A 27,058-nucleotide genomic window follows, 5' to 3' on the forward strand; every position below is an offset into this window, starting at 1 on the left:
GTGTATAGAGCACACCAAGCATGTAGGTCCCAAGGGTGACACTATGTAACCTGAAATCCAATCTGAACAAGAACGCAAGTTTGTCTTAGAAACAATAAAACATAAAAGAACAGCCAAGAGCAACTTTTAACTAACTGCTCTTTTCAAAAAACATCCCTTGCAGTAGACCCATTGTCAAGAGAAGTAGACCTTGGATGAACTTGGATGGAAACTGGAAATTAACTACAGTTGAAGTCAGAAGTTTACATACACTTAGGTTGGAGTCATTAAAACTAGTTTTTCAACCATTCCACAAATTTCTTGTTAAACTATAGTTTTGGCAAGTCGGTTAGGACATCTACTTTGTGCATGATACGCGTCATTTTTCAAACAATTGTTTACAGATGGATTATTTCACTGTATCACAATTCTAGTGGGTCAGAAGTTTACATACACTAAGTTGACTGTGCCTTTAAACAGCTTGGGAAATTCCAGAAAATTATATCATGGCTTTAGAAGCTTCTGATAGGCTAATTGACATAATTTGAGGTCTACCTGTGGATGTCTTTTTGTTCCAAGATGGCTTAGCAGTTCAGACGTCATTTCTGTCCTCGTATTGTCGTGTCCTGTATATATATATATATTTACACCTTTCTTCGCATATCTTTTATATATTTTATTATCCAAGAACTCAACTACAAAAGCTTTCCTGCAAAAGCTTTCCTGCAACCCGCCTCACCAATTACAAAAAAAAGTATTATTTACCTCAAATCTGAAAATCCACAGTGGAAGCTAGCCAGGGGCTAATCAGAAGCTAGCCAGAAAGCTAACCAATAGCTAGCCGAAAGCTAGCCAGAAGCTAATCTGAAGCTGCCCAGAAGTTAGCCGGTTTGCTGGCTAGCGTTGGTGTTTCAGCTGCCCACGTTTTGTGGTCATCAGCTATTCCTTTAGCTCGATAATCTACCGGCACTTTTGTGCAACGCGACTCGGACCGGAGCATACCGGGCCTTTTTTTCTCTCTCAGTTTCCCCGGATTTCAGCCGCAGGCTCTGGACATTTGCACCTTGATTTCGCAGCTAGCTAGCTGCAAACCGTGTGACTATTGGCTTACGTCGATCCCGGAGCAAACTTAAATCATTCCGGAGCTAGCCAGCTGAGGAGTTCCATCAGCCATTCCTGGGCTACAGTCACCTATCCGGACCCGTTTTTTTTTTTTTTTGCTGCAGATACGGAGCCCCACCGGGCCTTCACGACTGACTGCCGACGTTATCTGCCCGAGGGAGTTATCCAACTGGCACCTCCGTCGCGACGTTACCTGAACGCTCATCTGGGGCCCGCTAATCGTTAGCTGTCTTATCGGCTGCTATCTGAATAAGTATATCGGACAATTTCTTTCTTTTTCTTGGGTCACTATATCTATTTTGCCAATTGGATTGATCCCCTCTACCCCACGGAACCCCACTAATCTACCGACGGAAACGCACGAGGTGTCTAAAAATAGACCTCCATCCTATGCTATCTTGCTACCGATAGCCATCTACCCGGCCAGCTGTCTGGATCGCCGTGACCCCAACCAACCTCTACTCACTGGACCCTTATTGATCACTCGATTAAGCATGCCTCTCCTTAATGTAAATATGCCTTGTCCATTGCTGTTCTGGTTAGTGTTTATTGGCTTATTTCACTGTAGAGCCTCTAGCCCTGCTCACTATACCATATCCAACCTTTCAGTTCCACCACCCACATATGCGATGACATCACCTGGTTTCAATGATGTTTCTAGAGACAATATCTCTCTCATCATCACTCAATACCTAGGTTTACCTCCACTGTATTCACATCCTACCATACCTTTGTCTGTACATTATTCCTTGAAGCTATTTTATCGCCCCCAGAAACGTCCTTTTACTCTCTGTTCTAGACGACCAATTCTCATAGCTTTTAGCCGTACCCTTATCCTACTCCTCCTCTGGTGATGTAGAGGTGAATCCAGGCCCTGCAGTACCTAGCTCCACTCCTATTCCCCAGGCGCTCTCTTTTGATGACTTCTGTAACCGTAATAGCCTTGGTTTCATGCATGTTAACATTAGAAGCCTCCTCCCTAAGTTTGTTTTGTTCACTGCTTTAGCACACTCTGCCAACCCGGATGTTTTAGCCGTGTCTGAATCCTGGCTTAGAAAGACCACCAAAAATTCTGACATTTTCATCCCCAACTACAAGATTTTCAGACAAGATAGAACAGCCAAAGGGGGCGGTGTTGCAATCTACTGCAAAGATTGCCTGCAGAGTTCTGTTTTACTATCCAGGTCTGTTCCCAAACAATTTGAACTTCTACTTTTAAAAATCCACCTCTCTAAAAACAAGTCTCTCACCGTTGCCGCCTGCTATAGCCCACCCTCTGCCCCCAGCTGTGCTCTGGACACCATATGTGAACTGATTGCCCCCCATCTATCTTCAGAGCTCGTGCTGCTAGGCGACCTAAATTTGAACATGCTTAACACCCCAGCCGTCCTACAATCTAAGCTTGATGCCCTCAATCTCACACAAATTATCAATGAACCTACCAGGTACCACCCCAATTCCGTAAACACGGGTACCCTCATAGATATCATCCTAACCAACTTGCCCTCCAAATACACCTCTGCTGTTTTCAACCAAGATCTCAGCGATCACTGCCTCATTGCCTGCATCCGTAATGGGTCAGCGGTCAAACGACCTCCACTCATCACTGTCAAACGCTCCCTGAAACACTTCAGCGAGCAGGCCTTTCTAATCGACCTGGCCGAGGTATCCTGGAAGGATATTGATCTCATCCCGTCAGTAGAGGATGCCTGGATATTTTTTTTAAATGCCTTCCTCACCATCTTGAATAAGCATGCCCCATTCAAGAAATTTAGAACCAGGAACAGATATAGCCCTTGGTTCTCTCCTGACCTGACTGCCCTTAACCAACAGAAAAACATCCTATGGCGTTCTGCATTGGCATCGAACAGCCCCCGTGATATGCAACTTTTCAGGGAAGCTAGAAACCAATATACACAGGCAGTTAGAAAAGCCAAGGCTAGCTTTTTCAAGCAGAAATTTGCTTCCTGCAACACAAATTCAAAAAAGTTCTGGGACACTGTAAAGTCCATGGAGAATAAGAACACCTCCTCCCAGCTTCCAACTGCACTGAAGATAGGAAACACTGTCACCACCGACAAATCCACTATAATTGAGAATTTCAATAAGCATTTTTCTACGGCTGGCCATGCTTTCCACCTGGCTACCCCTACCCCGGTCAACAGCACTGCCCTCCCCTCTGCTACTCGCCCAAGCCTTCCCCATTTCTCTTTCTCCCAAATACAGTCAGCTGATGTTCTGAAAGAGCTGCAAAATCTGGACCCTTACAAATCAGCCGGGCTAGATAATCTGGACCCTTTCTTTCTAAAACTATCTGCTGAATTTGTTGCCACCCCTATTACTAGCCTTTTCAACCTCTCTTTCGTGTCGTCTGAGATTCCCAAAGATTGGAAAGCAGCTGCGGTTATCCCCCTCTTCAAAGAGGGGGACACACTCTTGACCCTAACAGCTACAGACCTATATCTATCCTACCCTGCCTTTCTAAGGTCTTCGAAAGCCAAGTCAACAAACAGATTACCGACCATTTCGAATCCCACCATACCTTCTCCGCTATGCAATCTGGTTTCAGAGCTGGTCATGGGTGCACCTCAGCCACGCTCAAGGTCATAAACGATATCTTAACCGCCATCGATAGGAAACAATACTGTGCAGCCGTATTCAGTGACCTGGCCAAGGCTTTTGACTCTGTCAATCACCACATCCTCATCGGCAGACTCGACAGCCTTGGTTTCTCTAATGATTGCCTCGCCTGGTTCACCAAATACTTCTCTGATCGAGTTCAGTGTGTCAAATTGGAGGGTCTGTTGTCCGGGCCTCTGGCAGTCTCTATGGGGGTGCCACAGGGTTCAATTCTTGGACCGACTCTCTTCTCTGTATACATCAATGATGTCGCTCTTGCTGCTGGTGATTCTCTGATCCACCTCTACGCAGACGACACTATTCTGTATACTTCTGGCCCTTCTTTTGACACTGTGTTAACAACCCTCCAGGCGAGCTTCAATGCCATACAACTCTCCTTCCGTGGCCTCCAATTGCTCTTAAATACAAGTAAAACTAAATGCATGCTCTTCAACCGATCGCTGCCTGCACCTGCCCGCCTGTCCAACATCACTACTCGGCTCTGACTTAGAATATGTGGACAACTACAAATACCTAGGTGTCTGGTTAGACTGTAAACTCTCCTTCCAGACTCACATCAAACATCTCCAATCCAAAGTTAAATCTAGAATTGGCTTCCTATTCCGCAACAAAGCATCCTTCACTCATGCTGCCAAACATACCCTTGTAAAACTGACAATCCTACCAATCCTCTATCACAGTGCCATCCGTTTTGTCACCAAAGCCCCATATACTACCCACCACTGCGACCTGTACACTCTCGTTGGCTGGCCCTCGCTTCATACTCGTCGCCAAACCCACTGGCTCCAGGTCATCTACAAGACCCTGCTAGGTAAAGTCCCCCCTTATCTCAGCTCGCTGGTCACCATAGCAGCACCTACCTGTAGCACGCGCTCCAGCAGGTATATATCTCTGGTCACCCCCAAAACCAATTCTTCCTTTGGCCGCCTCTCCTTCCAGTTCTCTGCTGCCAATGACTGGAACGAACTACAAAAATCTCTGAAACTGGAAACACTTATCTCCCTCACTAGCTTTAAGCACCAGCTGTCAGAGCAGCTCATAGATTACTGCACCTGTACATAGCCCATCTATAATTTAACCCAAACAACTACCTCTTTACCTACTGTATTTATTTATTTTGCTCCTTTGCACCCCATTATTTCTATCTCTACTTTACACTTTCTTCCACTGCAAACCAACCATTCCAGTGTTTATTTTTATTTTTTACTTGCTATATTGCATTTACTTCGCCACCATGGCCTTTTTATATTTTTATTTATTTATATATATATTTTGTTTGCCTTCACCTCCCTTATCTCACCTCACTTGCTCACATTGTATATAGACTTATTTTTCACTGTATTATTGACTGTATGTTTGTTTTACTCCATGTGTAACTATGTGTTGTTGTATGTGTCGAACTGCTTTGCTTTATCTTGGACAGGTCGCAATTGTAAATGAGAACGTGTTCTCAATTTGCCTACCTGGTTAAATAAAGGTGAAATAAATAAAATAAATAAAAATGTATTTCAAAGCCTACCTTCGAAATCAGTGCCTCTTTGCTTGACGTCATGGGAAAATCAAAAGAAATCAGCCAAGACCTCAGAAAAAGATTTGTAGACCTCCACAAGTCTGGTTCATCCTTGGGAGCAATTTCCAAATGCCTGAAGGTACCACGTTCATCTGTACAAACAATAGTACGCAAGTATAAACACAACAGGACCACGCAGCGGTCATAACGCTCAGGAAGAAGACGCGTTCTGTCTCCTAGAGATGAACGTACTTTGGTGCGAAAAGTGCAAATCAATCCCAGAACAACAACAAAGGACCTTGTGAAGATGCTGGAGGAAACGGTAACAAAAGTATCTATATCCACAGTAAAACGAGTCCTATATAGACATAACCTGAAAGGCCGCTCAGCAAGGAAGCCACTGCCCCAAACCGCCATAAAAAAGCCAGACTATGGTTTGAAACAGCACATGGGGACAGAGATCGTACTCTTTGTAGAAATGTCCTCTGATCTGATGAAACAAAAATAGAACTGTTTGGCCATAACGACCATCATTATGTTTGGAGTAAAAAGGGGGATGCTTGGCAGCCGAAGAACACCATCTCAACCGTGAAGCACGGGGGTGGCAGCATCATGTTGTGGGGGTGCTTTGCTGCAGGAGGGACTGGTGCACTTCACAAAATAGATGGCCTCATGAGGAAGGAACATTATGTGGATATATTGAAGCAACATCAAGACATCAGTCATGAAGTTAAAGCTTGGAACCCATGTTCCACTTTCTCAGGTAAATCACTTCAAGTGAACAAACGTCATGTTATTTCTTTCAGGCACTTTGTTGAACAATGCAAAAGATGAATCCTAGTAGATGGGTCTTCCAAATGGACAATGACCCCAAGCATACTTCCAAAGTTGTGGCAAAATGGCTTAAGGACAACAAAGTCAAGGTATTGGAGTGGCCACCACAAAGCCCTGACCTCAATCCCATAGAAAATGTGTGGGCAGAACTGAAAAAGCGTGTGCAAGCAAGGAGGCCTACAAACCTGACTCAGTTACACCAGCTCTGTCAGGAGGAATGGGCCAAAATTCACCCAACTTATTGTGGGAAGCGTGTAGGAGGCTACCTGAAATGTTTGACCCAAGTTAAACAATTTAAAGGCAATGCTACCAAATACTAATTGAGTGCATGTAAACTTCTTACCCAGTGGGAATGTGATGAAAGAAATAAAAGCTGAAATAAATCATTCTTTCTACTATTATTTTGACATTTCACATTCTTAAAATAAAGTGGTGATCCTAACTGAACTAAGACAGGGACTTTTTACTAGAATGAAATGTCAGGAATTGTGAAAAACTGAGTTTAAATGTATTTGGCTAAGGTGTACGTAAACTTCCGACTTCAACTGTATGTACCGTGTGTGTGTGTATGGCCAGCCAGACCCACACCACAACCCAGACCTGTAACACTTGGAGCGAGATCATACTTGACTATGAGGGATCCCAAAAGGAAGGTAGGTGTGTGTTCCCCCACCTCGATGAGGGTCTCTGCGGGGTCTCCTGAGTCAGGCCGGATGATCAAGCAGGAGTCTTCGCTCCGCTCTATCACGCGCTCCTTCAGCTTGTCCCCCCAGATGTGTCTACAAGCCTTGAAGATGTCGTAGCTGTCACTGACCACTGACACCGGCCCTGTCGGGAACTGGTCCAGCATGCTCTCAAAGGCCTCCTTCTCCCTGCTCCGCCCCCACGAGATGATCGTACTACAGGGAGAAGATGAAATTGGTTTTAAGAAACAGATTTTCAGTAGACTTGCTGGACTGAAAACCTCTTATCCCTACACCTAGGGCTGCATGTTTGCTGTTCAAGTCAAAAACCACAAAGCAAAATGTGTGATGCTACATGTGAAAGGGAATATATGAGTGAGTGTGTTAAAGCGTGAGTGTGTATGTGTTTCAAATCAAATCAAATGTTATTTGTCACATACAGATGGTTAGCAGATGTTAATGCGAGTGTAGCGAAATGCTTGTGCTTCTAGTTCCGACAATGCAGTAATAACCAATGAGTAATCTAACCTAACAATTCCACAACTACTACCTTATACACACAAGTGTAAAGGGATAAAGAATATGTACATAAAGATATATGAATGAGTGATGGTACAGAACGGCATAGGCAAGATGCAGTAGATGGTAGAGTACAGTATATACATACACATATGAGATGAGTAATGTAGGGTATGTAAACATAAAGTGGCATAGATTAAAGTGGCTAGTGATACATGTATTACATAAAGATGGCAAGATGCAGTAGATGATATAGAGTACAGTATATACATATACGATGAGTAATGTAGGGTATGTAAACATTATACACTGCTCTAAAAAATAAAAGGGAACACTTAAACAACACAATGTAACTCCAAGTCAATCACACTTCTGTGAAATCAAACTGTCCATTTAGGAAGCAACACTGATTGACAATAAATTTCACATGCTGTTGTGCAAATGGAATAGACAACAGGTGGAAATTATAGGCAATTAGCAAGACACCCCCAATAAAGGAGTGGTTCTGCAGGTGGTGACCACAGACCACTTCTCAGTTCCTATGCTTCCTGGCTGATGTTTTGGTCACTTTTGAATGCTGGCGGTGCTTTCACTCTAGTGGTAGCATGAGACGGAGTCTACAACCCACACAAGTGGCTCAGGTAGTGCAGCTCATCCAGAATGGCACATCAATGCGTGCTGTGGCAAGAAGGTTTGCTGTGTCTGTCAGCGTAGTGTCCAGAGCATGGAGGCGCTACCAGGAGACAGGCCAGTACATCAGGAGACGTGGAGGAGGCCGTAGGAGGGCAACAACCCAGCAGCAGGAGGAGCACTGCCAGAGCCCTGCAAAATGACCTCCAGCAGGCCACAAATGTGCATGTGTCTGCTCAAACGGTCAGAAACAGACTCCATGAGGGTGGTATGAGGGCCCGACGTCCACAGGTGGGGGTTGTGCTTACAGCCCAACACCGTGCAGGACGTTTGGCATTTGCCAGAGAACACCAAGATTGGCAAATTCGCCACTGGCGCCCTGTGCTCTTCACAGATGAAAGCAGGTTCACAATGAGCACATGTGACAGACGTGACAGAGTCTGGAGACGCCGTGGAGAACGTTCTGCTGCCTGCAACATCCTCCAGCATGACCGGTTTGGCGGTGGGTCAGTCATGGTGTGAGGTGTCATTTCTTTCGGGGGCCGGACAGCCCTCCATGTGCTCGCCAGAGGTAGCCTGACTGCCATTAGGTACCGAGATGAGATCCTCAGACCCCTTGTGAGACCATATGCTGGTGCGGTTGGCCCTGGGTTCCTCCTAATGCAAGACAATGCTAGACCTCATGTGGCTGGAGTGTGTCAGCAGTTCCTGCAAGAGGAAGGCATTGATGCTATGGACTGGCCCGCCCGTTCCCCAGACCTGAATCCAATTGAGCACATCTGGGACATCATGTCTTGCTCCATCCACCAACGCCACGTTGCACCACAGACTGTCCAGGAGTTGGCGGATGCTTTAGTCCAGGTCTGGGAGGAGATCCCTCAGGAGACCATCCACCACCTCATCAAGAGCATGCCCAGGCGTTGTAGGGAGGTCATACAGGCACGTGGAGGCCACACACACTACTGAGCCTCATTTTGACTTGTTTTAAGGACATTACATCAAAGTTGGATCAGCCTGTAGTGTGGTTTTCCACTTTAATTTTGAGTGTGACTCCAAATCCAGACCTCCATGGGTTGATAAATTTGATTTCCATTGATAATTTTTGTGTGATTTTGTTGTCAGCACATTCAACTATGTAAAGAAAAAAGTATTTAATAAGAATATTTCATTCATTCAGATCTAGAATGTGTTATTTTAGTGTCCCAATTATTTTTTTGAGCAGTGTATTAAGTGGCATTGTTTAAAGTGGCTAGTGATAAATTTTTACATAAATTTCCATCAATTCCCATTATTAAAGTGGCTGGAGTTGAGTCAGTATGTTGGCAGCAGCCACTAAATGTTAGTGGTGGCTGTTTAACAGTCTGATGGCCTTGAGATAGAAGCTGTTTTTCAGTCTCTCGGTCCCTGCTTTGATGCACCTGTACTGACCTCGCCTTCTGGATGATAGCGGGGTGAACAGGCAGTGGCTCGGGTGGTTGTTGTCCTGTATGATCTTTATGGCCTTCCTGTGACATCGGGTGGTGTAGGTGTCCTGGAGGGCAGGTAGTTTGCCCCCGGTGATGCGTTGTGCAGACCTCACTACCCTCTGGAGAGCCTTACGGTTGTGGGCGGAGCAGTTGCCGTACCAGGCGGTGATACAGCCCAACAGGATGCTCTCGATTGTGCATCTGTAGAAGTTTGTGAGTGCTTTTGGTGACAAGCCGAATTTCTTCAGCCTCCTGAGGTTGAAGAGGCGCTGCTGCGCCTTCTTCACAACGCTGTCTGTGTGGGTGGACCAATTCAGTTTGTCCGTGATGTGTACACCGAGGAACTTAAAACTTACTACCCTCTCCACTACTGTCCCGTCGATGTGGATAGGGGGGTGCTCCCTCTGCTGTTTCCTGAAGTCCACAATCATCTCCTTTGTTTTGTTGACGTTGAGTGCGAGGTTATTTTCCTGACACCACACTCTGAGGGCCCTTACCTCCTCCCTGTAGGCCGTCTCGTCGTTGTTGGTAATCAAGCCTACCACTGTAGTGTCGTCCGCAAACTTGATGATTGAGTTGGAGGCGTGCATGGCCATGCAGTCGTGGGTGAACAGGTAGTACAAGAGAGGGCTCAGTACGCACCCTTGTGGGGCCCCAGTGTTGAGGATCAGCGGGGTGGAGATGTTGTTACCTACCCTCACCACCTGGGGGCGGCCCGTCAGGAAGTCCAGTACCCAGTTGCACAGGGCGGGGTTGAGACCCAGGGTCTCGAGCATGATGACGAGTTTGGATGGTACTATGGTGTTAAATGCTGAGCTGTAGTTGATGAACAGCATTCTCACATAGGTATTCCTCTTGTCCAGATGGGTTAGGGCAGTGTGCAGTGTGGTTGCGATTGCGTCATCTGTGGACCTATTGGGTCGGTAAGCAAATTGGAGTGGGTCTAGGGTGTCAGGTAGGGTGGAGGTGATATGGTCCTTGACTAGTCTCTCAAAGCACTTCATGATGACGGAAGTGAGTGCTACGGGGCGGTAGTCGTTTAGCTCAGTTACCTTAGCTTTCTTGGGAACAGGAACAATGGTGGCCCTCTTGAAGCATGTGGGAACAGCAGACTGGGATAAGGATTGATTGAATATGTCCGTAAACACACCAGCCAGCTGGTCTGCGCATGCTCTGAGGACGCGGCTGGGAATGCCGTCTGGGCCTGCAGCCTTGCGAGGGTTAACACGTTTAAATGTTTTACTCACCTCGGCTGCAGTGAAGGAGAGCCCGCAGGTTTTGGTAGCGGGCTGTGTCAGTGGCACTGTATTGTCCTCAAAGCCAGCAAAAAAGTGATTTAGTCTGTCTGGGAGCAAGACATCCTGGTCCGCAACGGGGCTGGTTTTCTTTTTGTAATCCGTGATTGACTGTAGACGCTGCCACATACCTCTTGTGTCTGAGCTGTTGAATTGCGACTCTACTTTGTCTCTATACTGGCACTTAAATTGTTTGATTGCCTTGTTTGTGAGCATGAGCATGAGTCTTACCTATGCTCTGCTGCAGGCATAGAGAAGCCTGCCATGGGGCAGCCGTAGTATCGCTGGGCCATCAGTAGCCCTGCTACAGTGTCTGTACTGCAGAAATTCACCAGGTGGGCCGCCCCGCCTAACGCCGCAGACTGATAGGGATAAAGGAGGGAAAATCATTAGTTGTTTCAAATTGTCACAGACAGAAGTGTGCAATTGAAAGAAAAAGTCTGCTCCAAAACCCCAGCATTTTGACCAGTTTCTGTTCATTCTGGGTATAGTCACAGTAATGCTCCAATGATACCTAAAGGCTCTGTCTCTCCTTTGAATACTAAGGAACATAGTCAGAAATAATCTGCTACAAGAAATATCTTCATAGTGGGAGGGACATCTCAAACTATACTGAACAAAAATATAAACACCTATGCCCACCCATGGCTGCGCCCCTGCCCAGTCATGCAAAATCCATCGATTAGGGCCTAATTTATTTATTTCCATGGACTGATTTTCCTTATGTGAACTGTAACTCAGTAAAATCATTGAAATTGTTGCATTGTGATTATATTTTTGTTCAGTATAGTTTGAGATGTCCCTCCCACTATGAAGATATTTATTGTAGCAGATTATTGCTGACTATGTTCAGTAGTATTCAAAGGAGAGACAGAGCCTTTAGGTCTCATTGGAACATTACTGTGACTATAACCAGAATGAACAGAAACTGGTTAAAATTTTGTAAATGGTAACAACTACACTGAACAAAAATATAAAATGCAACATGTAAAGTGTTGGTCCCATGTTTCATGAGCTGAAAAAAAAGATCCCAGAAATTTCCCATATGCATTTCTCCTTTGCCAATATAATCCATCCACCTGACAGGTTTGGCATATCAAGAAGCTGATTAAACAGCATGATCATTACACAGGTGCACCTTGTGCAGAGGACAATAAAAGGCCACTAAAATGTACAGTTGTCTGACAATACAATGCCGCAAATGTCTCAAGTTAAGGGAGCGTGCAATTGACATGCTGACTGCAGTGCCAGAGAATTTAATGTTAATTTCTCTACCGTAAGCCGTCTCTAACATCGTTTTAGAGTATTTTGCAGTATGTCCAACCGCCCTCACAACCGCAGACCACATGTACGGGCAGGCATAAACTACAAAACAATGAACACAATTACGTTTTAGGGATGGCAATTTGAATGCACAGAGATACCATGACGAGATTCTGAGGCCCATTGTCATGTGAATCATCTGCCGCCATCACCTCAAGTTTCAGCATGATAATGCACGGCCATGTCGCAAGGATCTGTACACAATTACTGTAAGCTGAAAATGTCCCAGTTCTTCCACTCACCAGACATGTCACCCATTGAGCACGTTTGGGATGTTCTGGATCGACCTGTACAACTGCGTGTTACAGTTCCCGCCAATATCCAACAACTTAGCACCAGCTATTGAAGAGGAGTGGGACAACATTCCACAGGCCACAATCAACTAAGAAAAGGAGATGTGTCGCGCTGCATGAGCCAAATGGTGGTCACCCCAGATACTGACTGCTTTTCTGATCCACGTTCCTACCTTTTTTTAAAGGTATCTGTGACCAACAGATGCATATCTGTATTCCCAGTCATGTGAAATCCATAGATTAGGGCCTAATTAATGATTTCCTTATATGAACTGTAACTCAGTAACATTTTTGAAATTGTTGCATTTATATATATTTTTTCATTGTATATGCATATCTTATGCTAGACTGTTACTCTTCATCAAATCTATTTTATAAAGCCTTTTTTGTCTTACATCAGAAATTGTCAAAGTGCTTTACAGATACCCAGCCCAAAACTCCCAAGAAGGCAGGAACCTAGAAAGAAACCAGGCTCAGAGTTGTGACCAGTCCTCTTCTGGCTGGGCTTGCCATGGGTCTTACCTCCTGTGAGGAGACCCCTCTGTAGCCAAAATCATGCAGTTTGAAGTCCAGGCCCTCCAGACTGCCTGACGTGGCTTTCAGGTGCTTGGCCAGGATCTTCTTAAACTCCCGGGAGATAGTCGCCACACTGATGGGATACCACATCTGGACCAGCATGGTCTGTGAGAGAAAAAGAGAAACACAGACAGAGATCGTTAAAACACTATTTGATTTGAGAAGAAGTTGATTTTGTTCAGAGACGACTTCTAAAACCTTTACAATGGGACGTGGCTGTGCCATTGGTGCTGCAAGGGAAGTAGAAATGGGTGGGGGCTGGATAGCAAAAGCTGCTGGGCTCAGTGCCGGCAGGCTAAGCTATCCCCTGAACAGAAAAAAGGCCAGAGTGACTGGGTGGAATCATCCTCATTGACCTGATTAGGCGAATTGCAATGGTTTCTTTGACTCCATTACGGTGTCCCCAACAAAACAGAGAGAAAAAAATTGAAATAGAAAAATAACAAAGAATAAAAAGTTAAGATTTAATGTCAAATGCACAAGTACAGTGGAATGCCTTTCTTGCAAACTCAAAACTCAAAACCCAACAATGCAATAATCAATAATGTAATACTAGAAGAAAACAAAAACACGAGAAATAAGAAGAACACAAAAAGTAAGTAACTTTAAGCATACTATATACAGGGTCAGTTTCAATACCATATATGCAGGGATACTGGAGTGATGGAGGTAGAAATGTATAGGGGTAAGGTGACTAGGCATCAGAATATACAATAAACAGTGTAGCAGCAGCTTGTATGTGAGTGGGTATGTGTGAGTGTAGTCAGTATAAATGTGCATGTTACAGTATGTGTGAGTGATTAGATGAATGAGTGAGAATGTGTGTAGGGTCGTATGAGTGTGAATAGACCAAAACAATCAATGAGGATACAAGGTTAACTCAGATAGTCCATGTAGCTATTTAATCAGTCATATTGCTTGGGTGATAGAAGCTGTTCAAGTGCCTGTTGGTGCCAGACTTGATGCACCGGTACTGCTTGTCGTGCGGAAGCAGAGAGAATAGTCTATGGCTTGGGTGGTTGGAGTCTTGAACGATTCTCCAGGCCTTCCTACCACACACCTGATATATAAACGCTAGACGCCAGGTCAGCGGAGTCAATCACCACCTTCCGGAGACACCTGAAACCCCACCTCTTTAAGGAATACCTAGGATAGGATAAAGTAATCCTTCTAACCCCCCCCCCCCCCTTAAAAGAGTTAGATGCACTATTGTAAAGTGGTTGTTCCACTGGATATCATAAGGTGAATGCACCAATTTGTAAGTCGCTCTGGATAAGAGCGTCTGCTAAATGACTTAAATGTAAATGTAAAATGTAATAAACGGAGCAAAAAAAGAAACGTCCCTTTTTCAGGACCCTGTCTTTCAAAGATAATTCGTAAAAATTCAAATAACTTCAGATCTTCATTGTAAAGGGTTTAAACACTGTTTCCCATGCTTGTTCGTTCAATGAACCATAAACAATTAATGAACATGCACCTGTGGAACAGTCGTTAAGACACTAACAGCTTACAGACGGTAGGCAACTAAGGTCACGGTTATGAAAACTTAGGACACTAAAGAGGTCTTTCTACTGACTCTGAAAAACACCAAAAGAAAGATGCCCAGGGTCCCTGCTCATCTGCGTGAACGTGCCTTAGGCATGCTGCAAGGAGGCATGAGGACTGCAGATGTGGCCAGGGAAATAAATTGCAGTGTCCGTACTGTGAGACGCCTAAGACAGCACTACAAGGAGACAGGACGGACAGCTGATCGTTCTCGCAGTGGCAGACCACGTGTAACAACACCTGCACAGGATCGGTACATCCGAACATCACACCTGCGGGACAGGTACAGGATGGCAACAACAATTGCCCGAGTTACAACAGGAACGCACAATCCCTCCATCAGTGCTCAGACTGTCCGCTGCCACCACCATGCTCCACCGTAGGGATGGTGCCAGGTTCTCCAGATGTGACGTTTGGCATTTAGGCCAAAGAGTTCAAACTTGGTTTCCTCAGAACAGACAATCTTGTTTCTCAAGGTCTAAGAGTCTTTAGGTGCCTTTTGGCAAACTCCAAGCGAGCTGTCATGTGCCTTTTACTGAGGAGAAGCTTCTGTCTGGCCACTCTACCATAAAGGCCTGATTTGCGGAGTGCTGCAGAGATGGTTGTCCTTCTGGAAGGTTCTCCCATCTCTACATAGGAACTCTGTCAGAGTGACCATCGGGTTCTTGGTCACCTCCCCGACCAAGGCTCTTCTCTCCCGATTGCTCAGTATGGCTGGGAGGCCAGCTCTAGGAAGAGTCTGGGGGTTCCAAACTTCTTCCATTTAAGAATGATGGAGGCCACTGTGTTCTTGTGGACATTCAACTCTTCCCCAGATCCTTGCCTCGACACAATCCTGTCTCGGAGCTCTATGGACAATTCCTTTGACCTCATGGCTTGGTTTTTGCTCTGACATGCACTGTCAACTGTGGGACCTTATATAGACAGGTGTGTGCCTTTCCAAATCATGTCCAATCAATTGAATTTACCACAGGTGGACTCCAATAAAAGTTGTAGAAACATCAAGTATGATCAATGGAAACAGGATGCACCGGAGCTCAATTTCGAGTCTCATAGAAAAGTGTCGGAACACTTATGTAAATAAGGTATTTGTTTTTTTATTTGTAATAAATTTGCAAACATTTCTAAAAACCTGTTTTCACTGTCATAATGAGGTATTGTGTGTAGATTGATGAGGGGGAAAAAATATTTTAGAAATTTTAGAATAAGGTTGTAACGTAACAAAATGTAAAAAAAAGGAAGGGGGGAATAAATGTATGCTACAGTAATGTAATGTAACGTACAGTGCCTTCAGAAAGTATTCACACCCCTTGACTTTAATTTGGTTGTGTTACAGATTGAATTTAAAATCGATTGAATTTTGATTTTTTTTGTCACTGGCCTACACAAAATGCCCCCATAATGTCAAAGTGGAATTATGCTTTAAGACATTTTTACATATGAATTCATAATGAAAAGCTGAAATGTCATGAGTTAATAAGTATTCACCTACTTTGTTATGGCAAATCTAAATAAGTTCAAGAGTAAAAATGTGCTTAAGAAGTCACAGACTCACTCCGTGTGCAATAAGTGTTTAACATTTTTTAATGAGTATGTCATCTCTGTTCCCCACACATACAGATAATTGTAAGATCCCTCAGTCGAGCAGTGAATTTTAAACACACATTCAAACAAATACCATGGAGGTTTTCCAATGCCCCGCAAAGGGCACCAGAGCAAACGTAGCAACGTAGATGGGCAAAAATAAAATAAACAGCAGACATTGAATTTCCTTTGAGCATGGTGAAGTTATTGATTACACTTTGGATAGTGTATCAATACACCCAGTCACTACAAAGATACAGGTGTCCTTCCGAACTCAGTTGCCGGAGAGGAAAGAAACCGCTCAGGGACTTCACCATGAGGCCAATGGCGACTTTAAAACAGTTAGAGTTAAATGGCTGTGATAGGAGAAAACTGAGAATGGATCAACAATATTGTAGTTACTCCACAATACTAACCTAAGTGACAGAGTGAAAACGAAGCCTGTACAATATTGTTGATCCATTCTCTTAATAAAAAGTTATACATTTGCTTAATGAGTTGTGCGTGACTCTAGGGTGGCAACACATATATTCTAAATTATTTCAATGGGTCTTTCTCCATTTGGATTGTTTTATAGTGTTCAATTCAACTTCAACCTAAAATAATTTCCTGCATTTTGGAATCACGGAAATAGAATGTTTGTAATTCTATAGTTAGAATATAAATAATAGTGGGCACTTTGAATACAGTGTTGTTTGACATGCCAACAAATGAAAATGCCATGGACGAGTTATTGTGACAGGGTAGGAACAAAAGTGATGTTCAGTGTTCCTAGGGGACCCTATAATCTTTGGATACATTAAATCTTTATTCATATAGCCAACATATTCATGCTTCGCCTATTCCTCTTTGATTTAGAAGATACTGTTGCACAAACATGCTGATTTAAGCCTCCACCCTTACTGTTATCAGGCTGTATTAGCTAGCTACGTTTGCTCTGACTCAGTACTTGTATTAGCTAGTTAGCTAGCGATTAGCATTAGTGGCTAACACGATTTAGCTTAACTTGCTAAGAAAATACAAACTAGCTGTTTGCAGATGTAAGAAAAACTAGAACACTTATGGATTTATATTAAGATCAAAGTGGAAACATAATTGTCATCAACATTGTTGCATGTGCTGCATTGACCATGCAGACTGAACAAAAGTGTCTCGTGGTCAAGCAACAACAAATGCGCTCCTTGAGTGACAGGGGGTGGGACTTGGTCTGTGTGGAAAGCGGCATGGGGAGAGAGAGGAGAGGGATGACTCAAGTAGCGGAGAAAACTATACAAATTTACGTTACACACGGCGTATCACATTTAACAAACCAAACATTCAAATACCGTTATAGAAGGTAAAGTAAAACCCCAAACTGGTCCGTGCATAAATACCGGTATATAGTAAAATACGCTATACTGCCCAGCCCTACTGTGCAGAATTTTTAAAAATATTCCAAAACATGCATCCTGTTTGCAACAAGGCACTAAAGTAATACTACAAAAAAAACTGGCAAAGACATTCGTTTTTTGTCCTGAACACAAGGTGCTATGTTTTGGGCAAATCCAATACAACACATTAAGGAGTACCAATCTCCATATTTTCAACCATAGTCGTGGCTGCATCATGTTATGGGTATGCTTGTAATCATTAAGGACTGGGGAGTTTTTCCAGGATAAAAAAATAAACATTATGGAGCTAAGCACAGGCAAAATCCTAGAGGAAACCCTGGTTCAGTCTGCTTTCCACCAGACCCTTGGAGATGAATTCATCTTTCAACAGGACTATAACCTAAAACACAAGGCCAAATCTACATTGGCGTGGCTTACCAAGAAAACAGTCCCGAGTGACCGAGTTACAGTTTTGACTTAAATCTACTTGAAATTCTATTGCAAGAACTAGAAGAAGAAGTAGAATAAAAATATATCGTTTTTTAAAAATTCTTTTAAAAATGGGCAAATGTTGCATAATCTAGGTGTGGAAAGCTCTTACTTACCCAGAAAGACTCACAGCTGTAATCGCTGCCAAAGGTGTTTCTACAATGTATTGACTCAGGGGTGTGAATACTTACGTAAAATCAATAATTCTATATTTAATTTTCAATAAATTAGCTAAATTTACAAAAATACATGTTTTTACTTTGTGATTATGGGGTATTGTGTGTAGATGGGTGAGAGAGAAAAATACATTTAATCCATTTTGAATTCAGGCTGTAACACAACAAAATGTGGAACAAGTCATGTGGTATGAATACTTTCTGAAGGCACTGTAAGTGACTAGGGAACAGGATAGATCATAAACAGTAGCAGCAGCAGAGGGTCAATGTAGATCGTTAAATAGTTAACCAATAGCCACCCGGACTAACTATTTAGCAGTCTTACGCCTTGGGAAGTAAAAGCTGTTTAGGGTCCTGTTGGTTCCAGACTTGGGGCATAGGTACCGCTTTCCATGCAGTAGCAGAGAGAACAGTCTATAACTTGGGTGGCTGGAGTCTTGGACCATTTTTTAGGGTCTTCCTTTGACACCGCCTGGTATAGAGGTCCTGGATAGCAGGGAGTGCAGCCCCGATGATTTACTGGGCCATACGCACTACACTCTGTAGCGCCTTGCGGTCGGATGCCAAGCAGTTGCCATACCAAGCGGTGATGCAAACAGTCAAGATGCTCTCAATGGGGCAGCTGTAGAACTTTGATGATCGGCGGGCCCCTGCCTAATATTTCCAGCCTCCTGAGGGGGAAGAGGCATTGTATTGCCTTCTTCACGACTGGGTTGGGGTGTGTAGACCATGATAATTCCTTAATAATGTGGACATAGGAACTTGAAGATCTCAACCCACTCCACTACAGCCACGTTGATGTGGATGGGTGTGTGCTTTGCCCTTTGTTTCCTGTAGTCCACTATCAGCGGCCCGTCAGGAATTCCAGGATCCAGTTGCAGAAGTAGGTGTTCAGTCCCAGGGTCTTGAGCTTAGTGGAGGGCACCATGGTGTTGAACGCTGAGCTATAGTCAATGGACAGCATTCTCACGTAAGTGTTCCTCTTGTCCAGGTGGGAGAGGGCAGTGTGGAGTGCAATAAAGATTGGATCATCTGCCTGTCTGTTGAGAGCAGGGACAAACCCTGGACTACTGCCCAACATGGTCACAGCTCTGTTCTGTCTGACCAGTATCTGATACAATCCACCTGGTGAGTTGTGTGTGTGTGTGTGTGTGTGTGTGTGTGTGTGTGTGTGTGTGTGTGTGTGTGTGTGTGTGTGTACACTCACAGGGTTTAAGAAACATATGCTGTATTAGAGAAAGGAAGTACAACAAAAGGACAATGAAAGGGATACTAAGGGGGATATGAAGAGAATTACCTCAATATAGTTGGTGAGCCAGAAGAAATCTGGGTCTGTGTTTTCCACTGTGAAGAGGACGTTCCCTCTGGGAATGATCTTCCCCTCAGGAACCGCTTTGATTCGAATTGGGAGACGGCCATCATACTTCTGATGGAACAGCATCAAAATCTACAATCAACCTCGGTGTGCGTGTGTGTGTTCATTTACATTTACATTTAAGTCATTTAGCAGACGCTCTTATCCAGAGCGACTTACAAATTGGTGTTCATATGAACATCTTACAGGGAGTAGCCTAACAGTTGAGACTGCATCAGTAAAATAGTCTTCATTGAAAAGCTAAAATAAGAGTGTGTCTCTGATTGAGACATCCCACTTACCTCCAGCACTTTCCTCCAGCCTTCCTCATCAAACACAGTCTGTCTAAAGTGCATCTGGTAAAATACTTTGGCTTCCTGAATCTTCTCCTCAGTGATGACTTGTCCTGATTAGGGGAGACAATGGAAAAAAGTAATTCATGAATCTAAATGAACACAGACAGAAACAAACAAACCAAAAACTCACTAGCCCACATTTTGTCAAGCAACATTTGAGCTATCAGTGTAAAAATAGATCTGTCCCACCCCCACTTACTGCAATTCCCTTTCATTCAGTCAAAATTGAGTGTCAGTGGGTGTGCCACAGAGAGACACAGTCAGTGGTGGAGCATGGTTGATTAGTATGGCTGGAAGAGACTCTCTGATTGGATAGAGGAGTGAAACCCTAGCCTGGAGGAGGACCTCAGCAGTCAGGGAAAAAAACCTCAGTGGTCCTCTCAGGGGTGATGGGTCACTGTTCACACATTCCACACATGACTGCATATGGGACCAGATACAAACACTGCTGACTGCCATGTCTGAAGACCCTAAAATTAGATGAGTTGAAGTTGGTCCTTTTTATTTATTTTTAAACATACTTTATCTAGGCTGTCATAGTTGCATGGATGTGGCCATTTGATTGAATTTGCAAATGTTCCATTGGGGTTGTGTGTATGAAATCTTCTGTAATCTGTGGTTTGTTTTGGAAGTTTTTCCATAACCTTCACCAAGTGACTTAGTGGGTCATACATGCACATCATGTGACAAAGGACAATACTGGTGGTAAATAGAACATATGACTGTGTGACGTACCACGGAGTCACATCACACAGTCTGGGCTGAGGTGACCTCTGAACACTGACTAGCCTAGAACAGACTACAATGAGAAAGAAGAAACTCAAGAATGGAACCCTAAAAGAATGGAGATGAAAGAAGCAAGTGGAATTTCCTTACAAGTCTATAGTACAGATTAAAGGTCGACCGATTAATCAGGGCCGATTTCAAGTTTTCATAACAATCGGTAATCGGCATTTTTGGACACCAATTATGGCCGATTACATTGCACTCCATGAGGAGACTGCGTGGCAAGCTGATTACCTGTTATGCGAGTGCAGCAAGGAGCAACGGTAAGGTGCTAGCTAGCATTAAACGTATCTTATAAAAAAACAATCAATCAATCTTAACATAATCACTAGTTAAATACACATGGTTGATGATATTACTAGTTTATCTAGCTTGTCCTGCGTTGCATATAATCGATGCGGTGCCTGTTTATTTATCATTGATTCACAGCCTACTTCGCCAAACGGGTGAAGATTTAACAAGCACATTCGCGAAAAAAGCACTGTCGTTGCACCAATGTGTACCTAACCATAAACATCAACGCCTTTCTTAAAATCAATACACAAGTATATATTTTTTAACCTGCATATTTAGTTAATATTGACTGCTAACATGAATTTCTTTAAACTAGGGAAATTGTGTCACTTCTTTTGCGTTCTGTGCAACAGGGTTAGGGTATATGTGGCAGTTTGGGCCGCCTGGCTCGTTGCAAACTGTGTGAAGACCATTTCTACCTAACAAAGACAACTTCGCCAAATGGGGGATGATTTAACAAAAGCGTATTGTCGAAAAAAAGCACAATCGTTGCACGAATGAACCTAACCATAAACATCAATGCCTTTCTTAAAACCAATACACAGAGGTAAATTATTTTAAACCTGCATACTTAGTTAAAAGAAATTCATGTTAGCAGGCAATATTACCTAGGGAAATTGTGTCACTTCTCTTGCGTTCATTGCACACAGAGTCAGGGTATATGCAACAGTTTGGGCCGCCTGGCTCGTTGCAAACTAATTTGCCAGAATTTTACATAATTATGACATAACATTGAAGGTTGTGCAATTTAACAGGAATATTAGGACTTATGGATGCCATCCGTTAGATAAAATACAGAACGGTTCCTTCCGTATTTCACTGAAAGAATAAACGTTTTGTTTTCGAGATTATAGTTTGCAGATTTTACCATATTAATGACCTACGGCTCGTATTTCTGTGTGTTATTATATTATAATTAAGTCTATGATTTGATAGAGCAGTCTGACTGAGCGGTGGTAGGCAGCAGCAGGCTGGAAAGCATTCATTCAAACTGCACTTTCCTGCATTTGCCAGCAGCTCTTCGATGCTTCAAGCATTGCGCTGTTTATGACTTCAAGCCTATCAACTCCCGAGATTAGGCTGGCAATATTAAAGTAGCTATTAGAACATCCAATATTCAAAGGTATATGAAATACAAATGGTAGAGAGAGAAATAGTCCTATAATAACTACAACCTAAAACTTCTTAACTGGGAATATTGAAGACTCATGTTAAAAGGAACCACCAGATTTCATATGTTCTGAGCATGGAACTTAAACGTTAAACACATATTGCACTTTTACTTTCTTCTCCAACACTTTGTTTTTACATTATTTAAACCAAATTGAACATGTTTCATTATTTATTTGAGACTAAATTGATTTTATTGATGCATTATATTAAAGTAAAAATAAAAGTGTTCATTGTTCATTCAGCATTGTTGTAATTGTCATTACTACAAATATCTTTATATAAAAAAAAATATAATAATAAATCTGCTTTTTTTGGGTCCTCCAATAATCGGTATTGGCGTTGAAAAATCATAATCGGTCAATCTCTCGTACAGAAAAAATGGGCATACCTGAAAGATACTTCTTCAGGAGGTACTGAAGGCCAAAAAACACAATCTCATTGAACTGGGCGCCCCCCTTTTTGCGGCGGCACTCAAAGTAGGAGTAGACCTTGCTGACATTGGGAGGGTACTGCTTGTAGTGTGTGATCTGTGGAAGAGGAGAATTTCAGTTAAAATAGGCTACAACAAAGGAAACATAAGGGAGTCAAGGGAAAAGACAAACTAACTGGAATCTAGAGGTCGTGTTATTAACGACATAATAAGCCAGGTCAGTGAAGAGATGAGGTGTAGGCCCCTGATGAGAAAGGTACATTTCATGTTCCTACGAGAGCGTAGTCCTGCAAAATAAGATCAAACAGTGACTAATGTCAAAGCTGTTTGTTTCAGAGCTTAAGAATGAACCTTAATACACTGGAAGATGTTCTAAGCACTTCTCTTATACATTTAGAGAATAACCTGTTTTGTATCGTTTACATCATTCCAACTGATTAGTGCTCATTAGTGCACATAAAAACAGCATTATTTCTGAGTTTTGTTTTCAAAGGATTCGCCCCTGAATGTGCCAAGAGGGAAAGTGGAGCCAATGCAAAAAAGCCCTTAAGTTAGGCTAAGTGAAGAGCTTAGTGTGCAACGTGATGCTTTGTACAGTACCACGTCTCTCACTGCCAAACATGAGCTCCAGTGGGTGGGGGTGCTCTCCTCATTCCAGTTCAAAACACAGGTCGGCCTTTGTGAGCCCAGGGTCACAAATTCAATAATTGAGAGCAACTACCCTTCACTTGGAAATGTACAATTTGCGCAAACAGGCAGGTGTGAGCGATATCAGCACCATCTTTTTCCAAGCTGCCCTTTCCCACACTTTCTCTCCCTCTACTTCTCACTCTCCCTACCTCTCAGAATCTCCTTTCCCCTTGATGCTGATCTTGAAGTCATAAGGTTTTGGCTCATGATCTTAGCAATAACAAATCAGATGTTTTGCAAACATTCCAGCTGATGCTGTAGTGAGTGCCAGTGCATCAGATGTTATTACGTGTCACATGACTGGAACTCTGGGAGTGTCAGGTCTGAAGGAATGGGAGTCATCACAACCAGGGACAAATAGAGAAAAAAAACTTGAGATGCCCATATTTTGCGCTGTTGCCTTCATCTTCCCATAATGGGTGAGATGGTGTTTTGGAAAGGTTAACAGGTGATGTTAGTTTTCACAGTGAAAACATAAGTCAATCTGGGGCCTCAATCTTCATACAAAAGGAGGACCACAAAGTCTACCAAAAGTAAGCTATAGCATAAACATGATTATGCAACAACAGAGAGAGCTATTGATGGGAGAGGACAGAAAGAGGATGGCTAACCAGGATTTTATGGCCATGCTGTTATGGAAGGTTGTTGTATCTGTAACCATTGTTCAGATTTGGGGGATATCCATAAAGGATAATTAGCGTATCATATTCACCTTGACAGACTCATGATGCACAGATACAGGATTCTCAGAAGGGATTATACAAGGGCTATGCCTACATACAGTAAGATCGTCCCCTTGACCACATTTAATCAATAAATATAAATGTGTGACTACTGACTACCTTTCCAGGTGCTGTACTGAAGGATATCACATGGCAATATGCCAGATAGGTATACATAACAAACCTAATAAGGGTTTCAGAGGAACACAAAGCACATACCATTCATATGCATACCTTGTGACTTTGTCTGACTGGCATCACCATCCACCCAACTGTGGAACTCCACTTATGTAAGAGGGATAATTTCTATCATGAGCCTACGAATTACATAATGTAGGTATACATGCCATGACTAGGCAATGTGCGAAGCAAACCAGGCCCTGGAGACAACTGGGATGTAACTGGAGAAAAAAGGGTGCCATGCACAGTGCTGGACTTTGGCAAGAGCTCACCGTAGCAGAGTACCGGAACCTCAAATTTTCAACTGCTTGAGCTCCTGTTCCTTTTATAAAATATTAGTTCAAAGTATTATGGAACTCCTGCACCTAAATATAATACAGTACCGGAACCTACTTCAGGTTCAAACACTGCTCATTCAGTATGCTACAGTTATTATGCCTATTGGCACTACCAAGGGAACTTGTAAAGACAGGCATTTCTGTCAATGACACTGCCAACAACACTGAAGTGGGTGATGCTTGCGGATTCTGAATTGTCTTCCTCCATTCATTTGACAACATATCTACATTTGGTAGAAATTACAACACTGTGTTCTGATCAGTATCAAATCAATAAGATAATAGGCTTATCTAGTGGCAAAACTGTGACTGATCCTTAGGCTAGAGATTGAAATCAATGGTCTATAACAGTGTTTCCCAAATCCAGTCCTTAAGTACCCCCTCAACAGCACACATTTTTGTTGTAGCCCTGGACAGAAACATCGGATTCAACTTCTAATCAAATGTTATTCGTCACATGCCGCAGAATACAACAGGTGTAGACCTTACAGTGCAATGCTTACTTGTCAAGGGCTTGATTATTAGTTGGCAAGTATAATCTGGTGTTCTTGTCAGGTGCAACAACAAAAATATGTACTGTTGGGGATACTCGAGGACAGGGAAACACTGGTCTAAAGGATTAAGACTGACACTTTTACTGACTGATTAGTTGGGGGGTCGCTACAAACTTGAGGTCATCACGCGGACCCTTGCCATTTGGTAGTGACATTTAGTGAGCCGGGCTATTGCCCTCCGATAAAGTTTGGCCGTGTGCACTCAGAGGTAGTTAACGTTACCTAGCTAGGCTTGAGAAAAAGTTGTATACATGTAAGTATGCCCAAAAATATATATAATCTGTGGACAATTAGTACCAAACTAGCTTTTAGCAAATGGGGCTAGTATTAAGCTAGGGCTAGCAAAACACCATATAAACTAGTTAGCATTTAACCTTTATTTAGCATTAGCTATTGTTGTTGATTCCACATAGGTAGCTAGCTAGCCAGGCTACGTTTTGACCTCTATTGGTAATGTATTTGTCAGGCGTCAAATTGCTAGGCTACTCAGTATGAGAGTTGTTTAAATTAGAAATAACGATTGAGGGTGGCACACATGGTCTGAATAATTTTGCTAGTTACTTTGCATTATTTCGGTTTTGTTTTATGTGCTAGGTTCGTGGCATTTTCTGTATATAATGTAACGTTAGTTTCTTAATACTAGTTCTTGAAATAAGGTCCCCTCGAGTGAATGTCAGCTACATTGTGACAGAAGCTTAGTCAGGCGCACTTCCACAACATTTCGTCAACCATTTCTGGGACGGAAAAATATAACTGATGCAAATGCTAAAATGTTGCCAGCTTCAGCTTGCGACACGTATCGTATTGGTAACATGATAATACTACTGCTTAAAGTAAGTAACTACTAGTTAGGGGCGATCATGACACTCACCTTGTATGAATCTGTCGCCAGCAAAATATTAAAATCCTGGGCTGCCATGGTTGTGATTGAACGAGATGAATGCGACTGTGCTCTACTTCGTCGCTATTTATCAAAATCGAAAGCTGACTAGGGCGGAGATAGCAGCTACACAACCGTACTTTGTTATTCCTCTGTTGTTCCTGTGTTACGTCTTTCTAGTAGTGAAATTAAACCGTCCCTGAAACTGACCGCCCAGAGAAGGAGAATTCTGGGGTTGGGTTGAGAGGGCGGATTTGAAAACATGCATGTCAGAAAGCACGTAGTCAATGCTCCCCCTATGATATTCTCACGCACGGAAGAGGCGTGGTCACTCTGTCTTATAAGTTTCATTTCAGCACTGTGCTGGTTATCGCTTGCCTGAAAGTTTCACTTTCCCGGAAAGCATTGATTTAAGAGAATGGTGCTACGTTTCTGATTATAGGCCGAGTGCAGTGGTTTCCAACCGGGGGAACATGAGAAGACTCATGAGTCTATATGCTTACATGGTAAAATACATATGAGGGAATACTTTTAAGGGTACTCTGGTCAGAGCAAAATTCAGTTGGAGGTAAGGTAACCGAAAAAGGTTGGGAACGACTGGCCTAGTGAGTGGCTACCTAGTCAAAAGTTCTGATATTGCCACTAGTACAGATGGGATTGCAAATGTTCATAAACGAATGCCAAACAAACTGCTTTCCAAACGTAGAAAAGGCTATAAGGACACGCCTGATGCCCAAACCTATTTAATTTAAGAATGTATTAAAATTAGGTTAAGGTTAGGTTTTGGCTAGTCAGTGTAAGCGTTAGCTGTGACCTTATAGTCTGTCCCTCCAAAGGTAAGCTATCTTTTGTTGGAACTTTTGTCCATTTATTATCAGAAGACATAAGAAACATGGCCAGAATTCCATAGTTCCAAGGTGAGCTTGGTAAGAACTGTAAGAACTACACTATATATGCAAAACTATGTGGACACCCCTTCAAATTAGTGGATTAGGCTATTTCAGCCACACCCGTTGCTGACACATGTTTGAAGTCGTGTACCCAGCCATGCAATCTCCATACAAACATTGGCAATAGAAAGCCCACCGTCACAGGATGCCACTTTTCCAACAAGTCAGTCAACATTTCTGCCCTGCTAGAGCTGCCCCGGTCAACTGCAAGTTCTGTTATTGTGAAGTGGAAACGTCTAGAAGCAACAACTGATCAGCCAAGAGGTGGTATGCCACACAAGCTCACAAAACAAGACCGCCGAGTGCTGTAGCGTATA

The 27,058-nt window shown here is 43.1% G+C and overlaps 1 protein-coding gene across 1 annotated transcript in view; it reads right to left on the reverse strand.

Moving 5' to 3' along the window:
• The window catches only part of nampt2 (nicotinamide phosphoribosyltransferase 2), a 31,809-nt gene extending 5,750 nt beyond the window's left edge, over window positions 1–26,059 (reverse strand). The window contains exons 1-7 of the mRNA XM_071372631.1: window positions 25,783–26,059; window positions 22,386–22,524; window positions 19,691–19,794; window positions 19,332–19,460; window positions 12,817–12,975; window positions 10,910–11,040; window positions 6,759–6,984 (exon numbers count right to left, since the gene is read on the reverse strand). Of these exons, the coding sequence (XP_071228732.1) occupies window positions 6,759–6,984; window positions 10,910–11,040; window positions 12,817–12,975; window positions 19,332–19,460; window positions 19,691–19,794; window positions 22,386–22,524; window positions 25,783–25,830 (936 nt within the window). The 5' untranslated portion in view covers window positions 25,831–26,059. The remainder of the gene's footprint in view (window positions 1–6,758; window positions 6,985–10,909; window positions 11,041–12,816; window positions 12,976–19,331; window positions 19,461–19,690; window positions 19,795–22,385; window positions 22,525–25,782) is intronic.
• Between the last annotated feature and the right edge of the window lie 999 nt (window positions 26,060–27,058).

This window comes from Salvelinus alpinus, chromosome 2, assembly GCF_045679555.1.
Source record: "Salvelinus alpinus chromosome 2, SLU_Salpinus.1, whole genome shotgun sequence".
Taxonomy (NCBI): domain Eukaryota; kingdom Metazoa; phylum Chordata; class Actinopteri; order Salmoniformes; family Salmonidae; genus Salvelinus; species Salvelinus alpinus.